Raw genomic sequence first — 17,782 nt, 5'->3', positions numbered from 1 at the left:
CATACATTTTATATGGGTATCCATAAATTGCATAAGTTAAATCAAATTTAGCCTTCTATACATTAGCTAATGAGCAAGAACAACTGTTCTGAGTTAGTGCATAGTAACACCGCTCGACAGTTCCAACTAACCAGCATACCATCTTGTGCTATATAGTAGGATTTGTGTCATTTCTGAACATTTTCTTTCATTTCTTCAACTATTTTATAGGAAAATACAGAAAGCATAAAGTCAGAAGGCTGATATGGGGGAACAACTGCAACAAATATGAAAATATGCATATGAAAGTGACAAATTAAGTAACAAATATTTACACAATTGGACTTTTACTGGACTCAAGCTAGTTGACTAGCTTTTTCAGTTCTTGAAAACAATCAGAAGTTAAAAATGAATACAAAATACTTAAAATAGGGGGGGGCCTGGGTGGCTCAATGGGTTAAGCCTCTGCCTTCAGCTCAGGTCATGGTCTCAGGTCCTGGGATCAAGCCCCACATCAGGCTGTCTGCTCAGCAGGGAACCTGCTTCCCTTCCTCTCTCTCTCTCTCTCTGCCTACTTGTGTTCTCTGTCTGTCACATAAATAAAATCTTAAAAAAAAAAATACTTGAAATAGGGACAGCTGGGTGGCTCAGTTGATTAAGCATCTGCCTTTGGCTCAGGTCATGATCCCAGGGTCCTGGGACTAAGTCCCATGTAGTCCCAAATTGGGCTCCTTGCTCAGCAGGGAGCCTGCTTCTCCCTCTGCCTGCCACTCCCATTGCTTGTGCTCTCTCATAAATAAATAAATCTCACAAATAAAATCTTTCCTAAAAAAGTTTTTAAAAAATACTTGAAATGAATCATTAAATGTTGTGTCTCTAATTATAGACCAAATTGAACCATCATGAATTATTCCAGAGATCAGGATGTATAGAGAAATCTACAGATTCTTTGAACTGGACAAGGATTCAGTCCACTAAAACTTCCTTTATTAAAAAATAATAATAAGGCTAGTAGCCTACTATCTTATTAAAAATTTCTCAAAAATCATACCTTCCTGTTCCACTGCTAGCAAAATCCCTACAAAATCTAAAAGACCTTCTCAATGTAAAAATAAATGATGTGTTTACTAAATGTACCCTATTAGAAAAATAAGCCAAAAGAATTAAAAAACCAAGAGAATCAGAACTTGATATGAGAAATTATTTGAGAAAATTCTTATTTTTTTTAATGTTTAAATTTTTAAAAATCAGTTATATAAAAATCAACTTAAGGGGCGCTTGGGTGGCACAGTTGGTTAAGTATCCAACTCTTGGTTTCAGCTAAGGGTCTTGGTCTCCCGGTCATGAGATCAAGCTCTGCACTGGGCTCCGTGCTCAGCGTGGAGTCTGCTTGAGATTCTCTCTCCATTTTCCAATGCCCCCCACACCTCTCTCTCTCTCTCAAATAATAAATGGGTGAATCTTAAAAAAAAAAAAAAAAAAAAACTTCAACAAAATACTTAAGTGAGGGTTCAAGATTTTATTATATTGTTAGCTCTCTGACACTTGAACTGCAAAAATATGTATTCAACTTTCATACCTATTTTCGGGAACACATTGCATACAATAGTAGGAAATAGAAATGGATACTTTTTCTTTTTTTGGAGAGAGTGTGCATGAGCTGGGGAGAGGGCTGGGGGAGGAACAAAGGGAGAGGGAGAGAGAGAATCTTTTTTTTTTTTTTTTTTTTGAGAGAGAGAATCTTAAGCAGGCTCCAAGCCCAGTGCAGAACCTTACCCTGACAACTCTGAGAACATGGTCTGAGCTGAAATCAAGGGTCAGACACTTACCCAACTGAGCCACCCAGATGCCCCGAGGTGGCTCGCTTTTTGTTGGCCTTAATCAAATAATCCCACACAAAGTTAGCATCCTTGCTTACAATGTGTCTTATGTCTATCATTCTTCTTTTAATATAAATTAATATGGGTATGATAACACTTACCGTTAGTGGGCCAGTTAGAAGGGAAATAACCTTTCAAAGGTAGAAGCTCCACTTCATTGATAGATGATGGCCCAAAGAAAGCACTACATGCAATAAAAGTATCTAATTCAAAGTCCAGGGTTTTTGATACCACCCAAAGATCATCTGTAAAGATAAACATTTTTTAAAGAACTCAGAACTACGCTCAATTCAAAAGTACTTTGGATTTCTTACATGCTTGGTCATATTATTTCTCAAAAAACAAAATTAGCTATTATCTACCAGATTCTACCCAAACTAAAACCTGAATAAGTGACATTTTATTTTCATGTTTTAATGCAATTACTTTTATGTTTAAGTTATTTTATGATTATATTAAAAAACAATGTAAATAAAGTAACATAACATCTAACTCATCTTTCTTATAAAACAACTTTATAGCTATATCAGACTTTCCCAAGGAAGAACATGAGTCTAAAAAGATGCTCTGTCTGTAATGGTTTTCATGCTCAAATAAAGTTGGCAATCTGTGGACAGAATACAAGTTCTCTTAACAGACTTCTACTTAACAGATGCTCTAGATTAATTAATGTTCTTCTTTCTGTATAACACGCCATCTCCACGGCATACTGAGTACCCCTAGTAGGCTATTTCCCATGATACCTGTACATCATTTCTACCACCAGTTGAGCAGATACTTACAAAGAGTCAATTTTACTTCTTCTAAAATTTATTTATACCAGTTGGATTAGTTATAATATTATAACTTAATCAGGTATTATTTGAATCATTATGAATATGAAGAAAAATAATTGTTGCTTTAAGAAAATTAAATAATTCAGAAAGACTTAAGATTTACTTTAAAAAGTCACAAAATACACAAGAAAAACTGCTTTTAACTCAAATATGTTGAGACAAATGTAAAAGCTTCGAAAAGAAATTGAAAAAATTTTAATCACTCTCCACTTAGATTTCTTCACAAGTTCTTGCTCCATGTTTAAAAATTCTGAATGGTAATTCTTTATGGGTGGTGTATCTGTGGGTATGGCTTATACAAGATAAAAAAAGGCCACCAATCAAAACACCCAGTCTAAACAAAAGCCTTAATTCTTCATCAAAAGATCATTAAATAAAAATATATTCAAATATTTTAAGTTTAAATGTTTAATGTTCATGTGCATTATTTATTATAATCCCTAACTTAAACCAACTTTGAAAATTAACTGACAAGCCACGAGTCTCAACCGCATCAGAAAAGATAATTTATTGGGCTACATTCCCATCTTGGAAAGTCCAATGCATATCAGCATATTTAAGGTTCTGAAAAATCTTAGTTAAGGTTATTTGCTTAATGCAGCATTTTCCAAATTTATTTAGCCACAGAATCCATTTTTTTTACATTGACTTTTATCAATATCCCCACAGAACTATTGTTTTAGAAAATGTTTATGCTTTAGAAAAACCTGATTTATTATAGTGTATTATATATCTAATTTTTAAAAAAATATTTGCCAGGCACCTGGGTGGCTCAGCCGGTTAAGCATCTGACTCTGGATTTCAGCTCAGGCCATGATCTCAGGGTAGTGAGATGGAGCCTCACCTGGGGCTCTTCACTGGGCTTGGAGCCTCCTTAAAATTCTTGCACTTCCTCTCCCTCTGCCCTTCCCTTGTTCTATCTCTCTCAAAAAACAAAACAAAAAAATGGCCAACTGAGGTAACATAGAAATAATTTATTCTTTATTTGCTAATATTTATTTAATCCAACCATCACCATAACTTAAAAAGATCTCCAATTCAAGATAGTTGACCAAAAAAAAAAAAAAAATCTGTTTGCCTTTCCTTTCTCTCCATATCCCACTGAAATGACAGGAAAAACTTGAAATACAAATCCAATACAATGTTAGAAAAGAGCTAGTGGGAATGGCATGTCTACTTCAGAGCCCTGAGATTCTTACAGAAGCCACAAAAAGAATGAGAAAGGATGATAAAAATCTTAAACACCAGGAAACTCCTGATTCTTTATAGATGACAGAAAGGAATTCTGGGATTGGGGAAAGAGGAAGAATTTTCCCAGCAGATTCTCAGGATAACCCCAACCTCACCACCAAGGAGACAAAGAAGAATTGTGAGTATTGAAGGTCAGCTGGGACATTAATTAATGGATGATGGCATAATCCTATCTCTCTTAGAGCAGTTGACTCCAGGATTTGTTTTGAGGCTAATTTAGTCTTTGGCTAAAACAAGACTGCCAGAAGGACTTTAAGATAGAGAAACAGGGCAGCATACCCACTAACTACTGCCACCAGGGATAGGTAAATAGAACAGAATCTATTGGCAGGTCATGTACCTAGGGGAATTTTTTTTTTTTTTTTTTTTAATAAAATAAAAATAAGCCAGGGGCACCTGGCTGGTTTGGTGTAGCATGTGACTCTTGATCTTAGGGTTGTATGTTTGAACCCCATATTGGGTATTGAGAAGACTTAAAAAAATAAAATCTTAAAAACAACAATAACAAAAACCCCACACAGTAATACATTATACAATATTCCGGGTCAAAAGACATTTTAAATATCAGATAGATGTTATTATTATCACCATTTTATTGATGAAGGAAGAATGAGGCCCGAAAAAGTTAAATATATTATCCATAGATACAAGGACAGTAAATGGCAGATCTGGGACTAAACCCAACTCCCTAACCTCATTGGAGCTGACCATACTGGGGTCAGCCTTCACCCATATGCAATGCCAGAAAGAGCAGCTGATACCACCAGGGGAAAATTAGTTTACAGGCCAAAATAATGAGACATTTAAGGAGAACAAAGACTTCAAAAAAAAAAAAAAAATACTGGATTACAGAGGCCTACAGAAAAGGAAATACCAGAACAGATGGACAAAGAATTTAAATTTATCCTGAAAAGAGATTTTTTTTTATAAGAGATAAGAGATGATAGTAGCAATGCAAACTATGACCAAGAAAATAATGAGAAAGAAACAAACAAAAATATTAGGCTGAAAAACATGGTAGTTAAAATAAAGTTATAACTGATGGGATAAATAGCAGAATAGATACTTTTGAGGAATAACAAAGCAATTTAGAAGACAATATTGAGGATATTTTCCAGAATGAAGAAAGGACAAAAGCCCAAACAATATAAAAGAAATCTTTAGAGAGTCAGAGATGCTAATATTGGAATAATAAAAGTTCTAGAAGATAAATAAAAATAAAGTGAAGATTATTTGAAGAAATAATGGAAATCAATTTCCCAGAATTTAAAAAATAGAAAAGATAAAAGACTTTAGTATTTTTTTTAAGATTTTTATTTGTTCATTTGAAAAAGAGAGAGAGGGATAGAGAGAGCACAAGCAAGGGCAAGAGGGAGAAGCAGGTTCCCCACTGAGCAGGGAGCCCCACATGGGGCTCCATCCCAGGACCCTGGGATCATGACCTGAGCTGAAAGTGGACACAACTGACTGAGCCACCCAGATGCGCTGACTTCAGTATTTAAAACAAACAAACAAACACCCTATGGAGAGATGACAGACATACAAAAAGCTATACATATTTAATGCATATAGTGGATGAGTTTAGAGATAGAAGACTTTATATTTAAAAGGCCAACAGTGTGCCCAAGAGGAGAAAATGGAAAAATTCATATGTAGACACATTATAGGGAATATAAGACTATAAAAGTCAGAGAGAAAATTAAAATTCTAAAGCTTCCAACCAAAAAGAGCAAATAACATATAAAGGAGTAAGAATCATAATGGCATCAGATTTTCAACAGCAAGAACGTAACCAAGTATATTAATACTTGGTTAAAACATATAAAATTGCTGCTTCCATAGGTCCAAATATTAAATGAAAAGAACTTATAACCTAGAATTCGAAATGTAGCAAAACTATCTTTCAAATATGAATGTGTAATAAAAATATTCTCAAGTTTTCTGGGGCACCTGGGTGGCTCAGTGGGTTAAGGCCTCTGCCTTCGGCTCAGGTCGTGGTCTCGGGGTCCTGGGATCGAGCCCCACATCGGGTTCTCTCTGCTCAGCGGGGAGCCTGCTTCCCCCTCTCTCTCTGCCTGCCTCTCTACTTGTGATCTCTCTCTGTCAAATAAATAAATAAAATCTTTAAAAAAATATATATATATTCTCAAGTTTTCAAGGCTTAGCAGGCTTACCATACAAAGACCTACATTCAAAACAGTTTTTGATGATATATATTAATAAGAGAAAAATCCAGAAAATGCTAAAAGGGAAACATGAAATAAATGTAATTAAATTACCTTGGACAAGTTTGTAGTCATTTTTTAAAAGGTAGTTATGTTCAAGGATGGGAAATAAATCCATATTAACGTAAAATTTATGGGTTTAAATTAGTGCTATTTAAAGTAGCCTACCTTAAATAGTTTTGTTATTGGTCAGCAACATGAAGTTTCTGCTAGAATGCAATCAACAAATCAACATAATGCTTCCTTCATTCAGAAGGAATATATACTTACATAATGCCGAGAAGCTAGTATAATTTTTAAACAAAATTAAATAGATTTGGGGAGTCTTTACTAAGGTTTTTTTAAAAAACTAAAATTTTAAAAAATGCTTTTTGGAAATGGTCCAATTTATTGTATAATAATTCACAATACATGCTACTATTAAGCAGTATTTTATAAAACCTCTTTAATAGAAAGAATTTACAGAGCTATTATGTAACGGAGATGCAAGGCTAGACATAGTCACCAACATGATCAATCAACTTACTTTTGCTATAAGTTGAAGAATTTTCCTTCCGACTCAGCTTAAGATAAAGTTTGTTTTTAGGTTCACTATAAAATTCAGGATTTACAGTAGTAAACTTCTTTAGTTTGCCATACTGTTTTCTTTGAAAATCAAATCCTTTTCTGAAAAATGAGTAAAAAGTAAAAGTGAATTTAAATATTAAGGGACAAATTTTTTACTGAGTTATAATTGTCATATAACATTATAGTAGTTTCAGGTGTACAATAAAATGGTTCAATATATGCATATATTGTGAAACGATCACTACAATAAGTCTAGTTAACATCCATCACCACACAGATTTACAAACTGTTCTCCTTGTGATGAGCACTTTTTAAAAAAGATTTATGTATTTGACAGTGAGAAGGGGCAGAGGGAGAGGGACTCTCAAGCAGACTCCTGCTGAGCACAGAGCCAAATGTAGGGCTCAATCTCATGACCCTGAGATCAGGACCTGAGCCAAAATCAAGAGCTGGACGCTTAACTGATTGAGTCACCCAGGTGCCCAAGATGAGCACTTTTAAGATCTACTCTTTCAGCAACTTTTAAATATGTAATACATATTTATGTATTATGTATGTAATACAGTTACCATACTGTACATTATAATCCCAGGACTTAGCTTACAAGTGGAAGTTTAAAGTTACAGATCTTTTTCTTTTCATCTTTAACTTTTTTTTAAAGATTTTATTTATTTATTGGACAGAGAGAGAGAGAGGCAGTGAGAGGGAATACAAACCAGGGGGAGCAGGAAAAACAGGCTCCCCACTGAGCAGGGGCTTGATCCCAGGACCCTGGGATCATGACCTCAGCGGAAGTCAGATGCTTAACGACAGAGCCACCCAAGTGCCCCTTCTTTTCATCTTTAAAATACAACATTAAGGGGCACCTGGGTGGCTCAGTGGGTTAAAGCCTCTGCCTTCGGCTCGGGTCATGATCCCAGGGTCCTGGGATCGAGCCCCACATGGGGCTCTCTGCTCCACGGGGAGCCTGCTTCCTCCTCTCTCTGTCTGCCTCTCTGCCTACTACTTGTGATCTCTGTCTGTCAAATAAATAAATAAAATCTTTAAAAAAAAAAATACAACCTTAAAAGGAAAGAACCAGGGTGAGTATATGTTTATATACTTTCATATATGTACACGAAATCTTAAAATATTGTGTCAAAGGAAGATAATAGCAACCATCACAGAATTATCAACAACAGTTTTAAAAGAGACTGAGATAGGAAAAGTATCCAAAGTATATAAAAGATAGAGTACCTCAGTTTTGATAACTATAATATATTATCCCCATTATTCCCATATTTTCTAGGTTATTGTGATGATTAAATGAAACAACATATGCAAAGTACCTAGAAGAGGGCACAGCATGTATAAACCCCCCAGAGATGTTATTAAATTACCATGCAAATGTTCATTATAGCTACTTTTATAAGACATTTTTCCAAAACGTAGCATTCTATTATCCTACAAAACTACCTAGTTCAGCCTTGTGAATGACCACTATTATCCAGCACTGATAAAAATTATTCTTGTGGTTTGTTAAGCAGGGTTTCCCTTAGGATTGTGACCGTATATAAAAATGCTTGGAAAAACAGCATGCCTGCCAGTCACCTTCATATTGCTGACACTGCTTGATGTTTAGAGGGGGCCAAAAATAGCTTTAGAAAATTATTCCCATTTTACAGTTAGAAAAACTGAGGTTTTAGATACTTTTAAATATTTTTCCTATCTCAATCTCTTTTAAAACTGATGACAATAAGGGCCCCTCGGTGGCTCAGTGGTTAAGCGTCCAACTCTTGATTTCAGCTCAGGTCCTGATCTCAGGGTTATGGGAGTAAGCCCCACATTGGACTCTGTGCTCAGCAGGGAGTCTGCTTGAGATTCCCTCTCCCTCTCCCATACCCCCAACTTGCTGTCTGTCTCACTCTTTCTCTAAAATAAATAAATAAATCTTAAAAAAACAACAACAACAAAAAAAACTGATGACAATCATGTGAGGTTATTATCTTCTGATATAATTACAGGCATTATTTGGTACCAAGAAACGTACCTCACCAAAAGTTGGCATTCCTCAAAGAGAGGTATCTTTTGACTTCTTAAGTATAGGCCAATACTCTTTGTATCACTTAAAACCATGCTAGGTAGAGAGTCTTCTTGTGTTAAATATCCTGGGGTCACTTCTTCAAGCCACTTGAAAAATTTACATTGTTCAGCTTTGGGTCCATCACAGGTATAAAAGAGACGGCCCTAAGAGGAAAAAGATATTATAATTTAGGAAGAAAAATTTTATATTTTACTGTTTTTGTACTGTATTTGTCAAGACATATAAAAAGTTGTTTGGCATTAATGTACTTTAATAAATTATTTATTATACCAGTTAATCTTTTTATTAATATCAATTTAAACAACACACTAAAATTTAAAACCACTTACTTTTCCATTTATTTTCTCCTCATCAAAAAATTACATTATTCTGAGAATATAAGCTTATTTGAAAAACAAAATTTATTGTTTTCCCAATTTAAAATGTTCACTATAGAAAACCAGAAAGAACTACAAGAAATATCTTGTGCATTTCTTCTTGGCCTTTTTTGTCACTCACATAAGTGTGTGCATATGCACACAAAAATATACACTGTATACTGTTTTTAAAAATAATAAAACTCAGATAATGATGGATAATGATGTATTTTCTACTCCATAAATTAACCTTTATACACAACATACTGGACACATGACAACAATGTCATCAAATTATCTTAAAAAGAAAAAAAGACTTTTGATGATTCTATAATATTTTATTCCGTAGTTATATTATTTATGAATTCTTGCTTTTGACAACTGAATTTACATCTAAATATATATATGCAATACATAAACATTAGCTTGATTTCTCCCACTATAATACATTATCAGCAATGCAAATAAAATCACTATGCTTTTCTATTCCTAAGGCCTTATCTGTTACTTATACTGGGGATCACATAATAAACTACTTCAACTTTCACTTCTTTCAGGCTCATCTCTGCATTCTCTAAGATCTCAGGTTGGGACATATTCCTTTCTCAGTGCTGTAACTATAATTTGGGCATATCCCTCCTACTGTATCAATTACACTATTATGCAAAATTTCCTTTTATCTCCATCTACCACTATGTAGTAAGTTCCTAAGCAATGTGAAGGATGATCTTAACTCACACTTTTGCATCCTAGAACACAGATAATCTTTCAATAAAAATTTCCTGGGAATTTACTGTATGTTAGTTACTAACACCTCAAGTGGCTCCTAATCAAGACTTGCTCTTTAACTAAACTTGTCATAAAGCAGTAGGTACCTAAACTTTTTTACAAGTATTTGGTGGGGCAATAGGCAAGAAGAGGCAACAATACCTTATTTGGACCATCCTTTTTAACCATTACAAGTTTTGCAGGTTGATGATGATGGCAGAATGGCACATTACTTTCTACATTTTTCAGTTTCTCTCCCTTTAATGATGTGTAAAATGATATGTCAACTTTTGAAAGAGCTTTGTGTAACCGCTGTGCCAAGCCAAACAGCAATATATTTAGATGTTCTACCCAAAAAAAAGAAAGAAAAAAGTAAAGATGAAATATAAAATAATTGTTTGTATCATGTCCACTGTTAGCTAAATTCAAAAAAGCCTTTTAACAGCGTAATCTATAACCTAATGCTAATATCCATTTTTTCAAAGGTAAGTTTTGTCCTTGTACAACCAAAAGAACTATCGAAACTAATCATGCTGGGGTGTCTGGATGGTTCAGTCGGTTAAAGGTATGCCTTCAGCTCAGATCATGATCTGAGGACTCTGGGATAGAGCCCCACATCAGACTCCCTGCTCAGAGAGAAACCTGCTTCTCCTTTTCCCACTCCCCCTGCTTGTGCTTACTCTCTCACTGTCAAATAAATAAACAAAATCTTAAAAAAAAAAAAACAAAAAAAACTTATTATGCATCATGTTTAAAATTTTTTAACAAAACCACTTGTAACACCTCTAGTTCAAAAAACATGAAAAATTATAACTTGAAAAAGATAATACCGTCATTTCCCTCTTAATGAAACTCAATTTGACCTTAAACTAGCATATAAGTTACTGTTGAAAACTGGAGGAAACATATGGAAAATAACAAATCTCAAGTAGAGAATTTAATATGAAAATTCACAGTATAAAATATTATGCTTTCTATAGCTATACTACTTATATTAAGCAGCAATCAATCATAATAAAATAGAAAAATAACAGTCATACCTATGAGACAAGATGTAAAAATCTGCTTATAATGAGCAGGAGACTGAAAAACAGCTGGTATTTGAATTTGCCTTTGGGGAAGATAAGCAGATTTTATTTTCTGTCCACTTGGGAAGCATAGCTCAGAGCCATTTATCTCCTGAAATTGAATAATTCAAGTTATTATAACAACTCCAGAAAAATACTGTTTATTAATGAGAAAGTTATTTTCTATAGAGATGTATAACAAACACATTTTTCTTTTAATTTTCAGAATTCTTGAAAATCATTTGCTAATTCTAAATGAGACAGGGAATATAGCAAAAATGGCTATGCATGGCAATTTTAATCATATAAATAAGAATAAATGTTTCTGTCCCTTAATAAGATTTTAGTTTTTGCTAGGAAAAACTTTGCTAATAAGAACAACACTGTATGTTTCAATTTCCGGTTACAACTACAATAATTGTGCAAAATCAATATATAATAAGATCTAACTTTACATTAACTATGGTCTGATTGGCAAAACTGAACTCGTAGTGAAAAATCAGAACAATCACAGTAAGAGCAGTAATCGAAGTGGAAGTAGCTGAAGCTATAATTTATTAACTAGTTATTATGTGTCAGATACTGCATCAGACACTTTCAAATATTTAAGTTTACTTAATGTTCCCAATTTTAAGTCAAAGAAGATATGATTATACCTAGAGTTCTGGAAAATTCAAAAAAGGAAAAAACAAAAAAGCCATCAGCTCCAGGAGTAAAATCATTGCTCGATATGATTTTGGTAATTCTTTTGTTAAAATTCAGACAACAGGGGCACCGGGGTGGCTCAGTGAGTTAAAGCCTCTGCCTTTGGCTCAGGTCATGATCCTAGGGTCCTGGGATCGAACCCCTCATTGGGCTCTCTGCTCAGCGGGGAGTCTGCTTCCCCCCTCTCTCTGCCTGCCTCTCTGCCTACTTGTGATCTCTGTCTGTCAAATAAATAATCTTTAAAAAAATAAAATAAAATAAAATAAAATTCAGACAATAACTATTGGAAAAAATGCACCAAGATACATCAGTACACTTCCTCACCTGTAAATCTGTTACACTGTAGATGTAGCAGGCAGACTCTCCTAACATGTTTTGAATATTTTCAATCTTGGAAGTCTGCTTTATATTCAAACAGAGTGCTTTCTTTCTAGAAACCAAATCTTGACTGCTAAAATCCTGCTGCTGCTGATGGAGCATGCCTTTTAACATTTGCAAATGCATAGAGTCTAAAGAGATTTCATTCACAGTATCATTCTGTCTTTCACCTGTGTCACTAAAATGCGTCCCAGGAATAATCTCAGGAGAGAAGCCATCTGTTACTTTCTTAGCGACTCTGCTTGGAGTACTCAAGTTGCACTGGGGTATGTTCTGATATTTCAGCCACTTGCTTTGAGTAGATAGATTATTGAGAAGTAAAATGTCCCCTGGAGTCACTTCTCTAGATTCTTTAAAGAAGGAAGTTTCATTTTGGTCCTCAAGCGCAAAGCTAAAAGAAAGAACTCCTGATTCTTCACACAAGTTGAATATGGGGGGGGGACCAGAAGATTCTTGCCTGTCACAGTTGATCACGTATGAACAAGAATCTAAATCAGGTGACCTTTCAGCAGGTGGCAAGGTAATAAGTGGAACTCGGGTTCTACTTACTAATGGAAGCCTTCGAAAGTTCTTATTCTCCAGAGAACTGGATTTTTTGATAACTGGGGGGAAAAAAAAGCTGATTAAATAAAAAATGTATTACAGTCACCACCTAGGCTCTAAAAACCAGTAGCTATCTGTATAAAAAAGAAGTACCAACTTGCCTTGAAAAAAAATCAATAATTTTATTTCCACTTTCATAATATAAAAATTTTAATGATTTTAGATTTCAAAGTTAAGAGACTCAAACTTTCTTAAGGTTGATGAACTTGCAATCCTTCTCTTTTTTCTTTTCCCCCCTTAGCTAAGGTTTCCCTTCCACCACCAGTCACTAGATTATATTTACATAGCACTTAAGTTTTCAGAGTACTTTACAGCCAAGAAGGGATTTATTGTACTCATTTTACAGACGAGACTACCAAGACCTAGAGGTAACATGACTACTGATTGGCAGAGTCAGGACAAAAACCCAGAAGTAATTGTTTGTTCTCAACTTTACATTCCTACTCCAGAGACTGAAGTTCATGGTTTATTTATCTGACCATACGACTATAACCTCCTTTATATTTACTACACTCATGAATTAATATGTTCACTTTCAGGGTAACAAAGATATTTAGCTTTATTCTGATCTGTTGGTATGTGATAAGAGTTCAACTCTGGTAAACTCATGTAATGGCAGATTTTGGCTGAATTTTGGAATTCCTTCGGTGAGCAGTGTTAGTAATAGACATACTCCTGAAATTGTAAAAAGCAATGATAAATATTTGTAGAATAAATAAGTGAATGAATAATACTACATAGGAAATATATAAGCTTAAAGTTTTTATCTGACAATCCTATGGTTTCCTATTTTATGATAATGTGCCTTCTTGACAGACTTATTATTTGTTGGAAATAAACTATAGTGATCACTTGGGAAGGTAGTACAGCAATAGGGGAGCCAATGATATTCTTCTATAATGTTAGATTATAATTCTAAGCCAATCAGCAACATTGACAGAAAAGTTAAAACTTCATTAAAGAGTAAAAGATTGGCATAAAAATAGACATACAGATCAATGAAAGCAAATAATAGATAGTTCAGAAATAACTCCACGCTTACATGGTCAATTAATCTACAACAAAGGAGGCAAGACTATACAATAGGGAAAATCTCTTCAACAACCAGTGCTGGGAAAACCAGACAGCTACATGTAAAAGAATAAAACTGGATCACTTTCTTACACCATTAAAAAAAATAAGTCAAAATGGATTAAAGACATATGTGTGAGACCTAAAATCGTAAAACTCCTAAAGAACAACATAGGCAGTAATTTCTTTAACATTTGCCAAGAAACATGTTTCTACATATGTCTCTTCTGGTAAGAGAAACAAAAACAAAATTAAAAACTACTGGGACTACACTAAAATAAAAAGCTTTTGGACAGCAGAGGAAATCATCAACAAAAGAAAAAGGCAATCTATAGAATGGAAGAAGATATTTGCAAATGCTCTATCAGACAAGGGGTAAATATCCAAAAGATATAAAGAACTTCTACAACACAACACCAAAAAACCACAAGGAACTCCATTAAAGTGGGCAAAGGATCTGAATAGACCTTTTCCTTTTTTCTTTTAAATTTATTTATCTTAGAGAGAGAAAGAGAGTGTGCGCGAGCATGTGTACGAGCACAAGCGGGGGAGGGGGGCAGTGGGAGAAGATAGAATCCTTAAACAGACTCCCTGCTGAGCATGGAGCCTGATTCAGCTTGATATCAGGACCTTGAGATTATCACCTGAGGTGAAGTCAAGAGTCCACTGCTTTATTGACAGCCATCCAGATGTCCCTGAATAGACATGTTCCCAAAGACATACTGATGACCAGCAGGCACATGAAAAAATGTTCAACATCACTCATCATCAGGGAAGTGCAAATTAAAACCACAATGAGATATTACTTTACATCTGTCAGAATGGCCAAAATAAGAAAAGACAAGAAATAACAAGTGCTGGCAAGGATGTGGAGAAAAAGAACCCAATGCACTGTTGGTGAGAATGCAAGTTGGTGCAGCCACAATGAAAAATAGTATGGAGGTTCCTCAAAAAATTAAAAATAGAATTACCACGTAATACAGTAATTCCACTACTGGGTATTTACCCAAAGAATGAAAACACTAATTTCAAAAGATATATACATCCCCATGTCTACTGCATTATTTTCAATAGACAAGATAGGGAAACAGTGTCCATCCACAGATGAATGGATAAAGAAGATGCGGTACACACACACACACACACACACACACACACACACACACACACAAAATGGAATATTACTCGGCCAAGAAAAAGAATGAATTCTTGCCATTTGCAACAACATAGATGGACCTAGAGGGTATAATACTAAGCAAAATAAGTCAGAGAAAGATGAATACCATATGATTTCATCCATATGTGGAATTTAAGAAAAAAAAACAAAGATAAAAAGAGATAAACAAAAAACAGATTCTTAAATATAGAGAATAAACTGGTAGTTGCTAGAGGGGAGGTGGGTGGGGGGAAGGAGTGAAACAGATAAAGGAGATTAAGAGCACACTTATCTCAATAGGCATTGAGAAATGTATAAAATTGTTGCATCATTGTATGCTACAACTGAAGCTAATTAAATACTACATGTTAATTATACTTGAATAAAAAATTAAAAATAAAAATTTTAAAAAATAAAGAAAGACCCATGGCTTAACTATGAAAATTATTATTTCATTGTCACTTCACTTGTTTGGATACCCACTCCTCCCACACTGACTCTTCCTTACCTTGTTTTCTCTACTAACCATACCCACTAAACCTTTTCCAACACAACTACTCATTCACATTACAAAGTTTTTCTTTTTTATATCATCCACTCATGACCAAAAAAATTACCTACAACTTCACCCCTTACCCAACACAGCTTTGGAATCAGGTGCAGATCCGCTGGTGAAATTATAAGAAAAGAGAAAGAAAAAAAAAAGTTAAAGGAAAGAATCCTACAGAACGTACTCTACTTGTCACAAAGTAGGAATTTACTCATAGGTAGGAGTAAAAAAAAAAAAAGAGACCTGAAAATGCAACTGCAGAAGCAGCAGTTGAAGAGACCCCTAAGAAAATCAGAGGAAAGAAAGAGGTTAGAACAAAGTCAACCAATGGTGTAGATGAGACACTGACAATGAACTGTTCCCCTGGGAGGGGAGTGGGCAATAGAGGGGCCTGGCTCTGGAGTTAGAGCTGTGAGAAGAACCGTAATGACAGAAGACAATTTCAGAGGTCCATAATGAGAAAATGACAGAAGTAAGAAGGAACCTGCGAGTTAGAAGGAAATACCGTATTTGAAAGTAAGAGCCATCTGGAATAGAAAAAGGGAAGGCTTGAGGGATACGACATAGAATCTGGTCCTAAGATACTTTTAGTTTAGTAATAATTGCTCAAATAAAAAACTTCATTTTACACAGAGAGGTATTAGAGCACTTTGATAGTAACTAAGTTGAGGAAGTGAAGGTCACCAGGTAAAGTTCTTTCTTTCAGGGACTCCTCAGAGAATTCCATCACAAAGTCTTCATCTCTTGAGTTCAAAGTAAAAGTAGAAACAGGGTTTAATGTAGAGCTCTTTTGTTCTGGTGATATCGCCTATTCAGAAAGAAAAAACAAGACTACTGACCAAAATGTTATTACACTTTTCCCCCTATAGTTTGAATGAATTCTAGTAATCTACATAATAAAAATAATGCTTTCAAGCACATTATGTAGAGTTATAGCAGGACAAAGATTCTTCCCAAAGGGGCAGGATAGAATAAACTCATTAAAGTCAATAATAATCATAAAAAGTAAAATACAGAACATTAAAAACTATTGGATTTATGTTGTTCAGTCAGTGGGTGGCTCAGTCAGTTAAGTGTCTACCTTGGGCTCAGGTCACGATCCCACGGTCCTGGGATCAAGTCCCACATTAGGCTCCCCAGGGAGCCTGCTTCTCCCTTTGTCCCTCACCCTGTTTCTGCTCTCTCTCTCTGTGTCAAATAAATAAATAAAGTCTTTTAAATAAATAAATAAATAATAAAAACTATTGGATTTATTTGAAATGGGTCAGATTCTGATTTAGATTGATAGGGGTTGTGCAGATTTGGTTCTAAAGATGAATCTCGATGCTGCGAGAGCCACTAGAGGCACTGAGGTACTGCAATTCCTCACCTGGAATCCTTGACTCCTAGGAAGTGTGGATTTATAGGAAGGTAAGAAGTGTGAAAAGAAAATACAGCTAAGACTAGAACCATGAAGAGGAGGAGTCAAGATGGCAGAGAAGTAGCAGGCTGAGACTACTTCAGGTAGCAGGAGATCAGCTAGATAGCTTATCTAAAGATTGCAAACACCTACAAATCCAATGGAAGATCGAAGAGAAGAAGAACAGCAATTCTAGAAACAGAAAATCAACCACTTTCTGAAAGGTAGGACTGGCAGAGAAGTGAATCCAAAGCGACAGGAAGATAGACTGCAGGGGGAGGGGCTGGCTCCCGGCAAGCGGCGGAGCAATGGAGCACAAAATCAGGACTTTTAAAAGTCTGTTCTGCTGAGGGACATCGCTCCAGAGGCTAAACCGGGGCGAAGCCCACGCAGGGTCAGCATGGCCTCAGGTCCCGCAGGGTCACAGAAGGATCAGGGGTGTCTGAGTGTCGCAGAGCTTGCAGGTATTAGAACGGGGAAGCCGGCTACAGAGATAGAGCCGAGAAGTGAGCTCTCAGCTCGGGGTTACCGTGAACCAGTCGCAGGCTCGGTGAGCTCAGAGCGAGGCTGGAGGCCAGGGAGACAGGAGTAAATGGGCGCTGTTCTCTGAGGGCGAACTGAGGAGTGGGGCCCTGAGCTCTCAGCTCCTCTGGGCCTGAGACTGGCAGGCTGCCATTTTCATTCCCGTCCTCTGGAACTCTACGGAAAGCGCTCAGGGAACAAAAGCTCCCGAAAGCAAACCCGAGAGGATTACTCGGCCCAGCCCCTGGTAAGTCCGCCTGGGGTAAAGACACTTGAGAATCACTACAACAGGCCCCTCCCCCAGAAGATCAACAAGAAATCCAGCCAGGACCAAGTTCACCTACCAAGGAGTGCAGGTTCAATACCAAGGAGAGCAGCGGAATTCC

At 35.7% G+C, this 17,782-nt stretch overlaps 1 protein-coding gene across 1 annotated transcript in view; it reads right to left on the bottom strand.

Moving 5' to 3' along the window:
- Positions 1–17,782, bottom strand: part of LOC111154466 (zinc finger GRF-type containing 1) — an 83,087-nt gene that overhangs the window by 27,782 nt on the left and 37,523 nt on the right. The window contains exons 13-19 of the mRNA XM_022514079.1: positions 16,160–16,283; positions 12,042–12,697; positions 10,986–11,124; positions 10,108–10,292; positions 8,768–8,964; positions 6,698–6,837; positions 1,961–2,104 (exon numbers count right to left, since the gene is read on the bottom strand). Coding sequence (XP_022369787.1) covers positions 1,961–2,104; positions 6,698–6,837; positions 8,768–8,964; positions 10,108–10,292; positions 10,986–11,124; positions 12,042–12,697; positions 16,160–16,283 — 1,585 coding nt within the window. The remainder of the gene's footprint in view (positions 1–1,960; positions 2,105–6,697; positions 6,838–8,767; positions 8,965–10,107; positions 10,293–10,985; positions 11,125–12,041; positions 12,698–16,159; positions 16,284–17,782) is intronic.

This window comes from Enhydra lutris, unplaced genomic scaffold (genome assembly GCF_002288905.1).
Source record: "Enhydra lutris kenyoni isolate GAN:26980312 unplaced genomic scaffold, ASM228890v2 scaffoldscaffold3, whole genome shotgun sequence".
NCBI classification, from domain to species: domain Eukaryota; kingdom Metazoa; phylum Chordata; class Mammalia; order Carnivora; family Mustelidae; genus Enhydra; species Enhydra lutris.
Note: the sequence above shows the minus strand (reverse complement) of the source record. Positions and strands in the feature narration are given on the sequence as shown.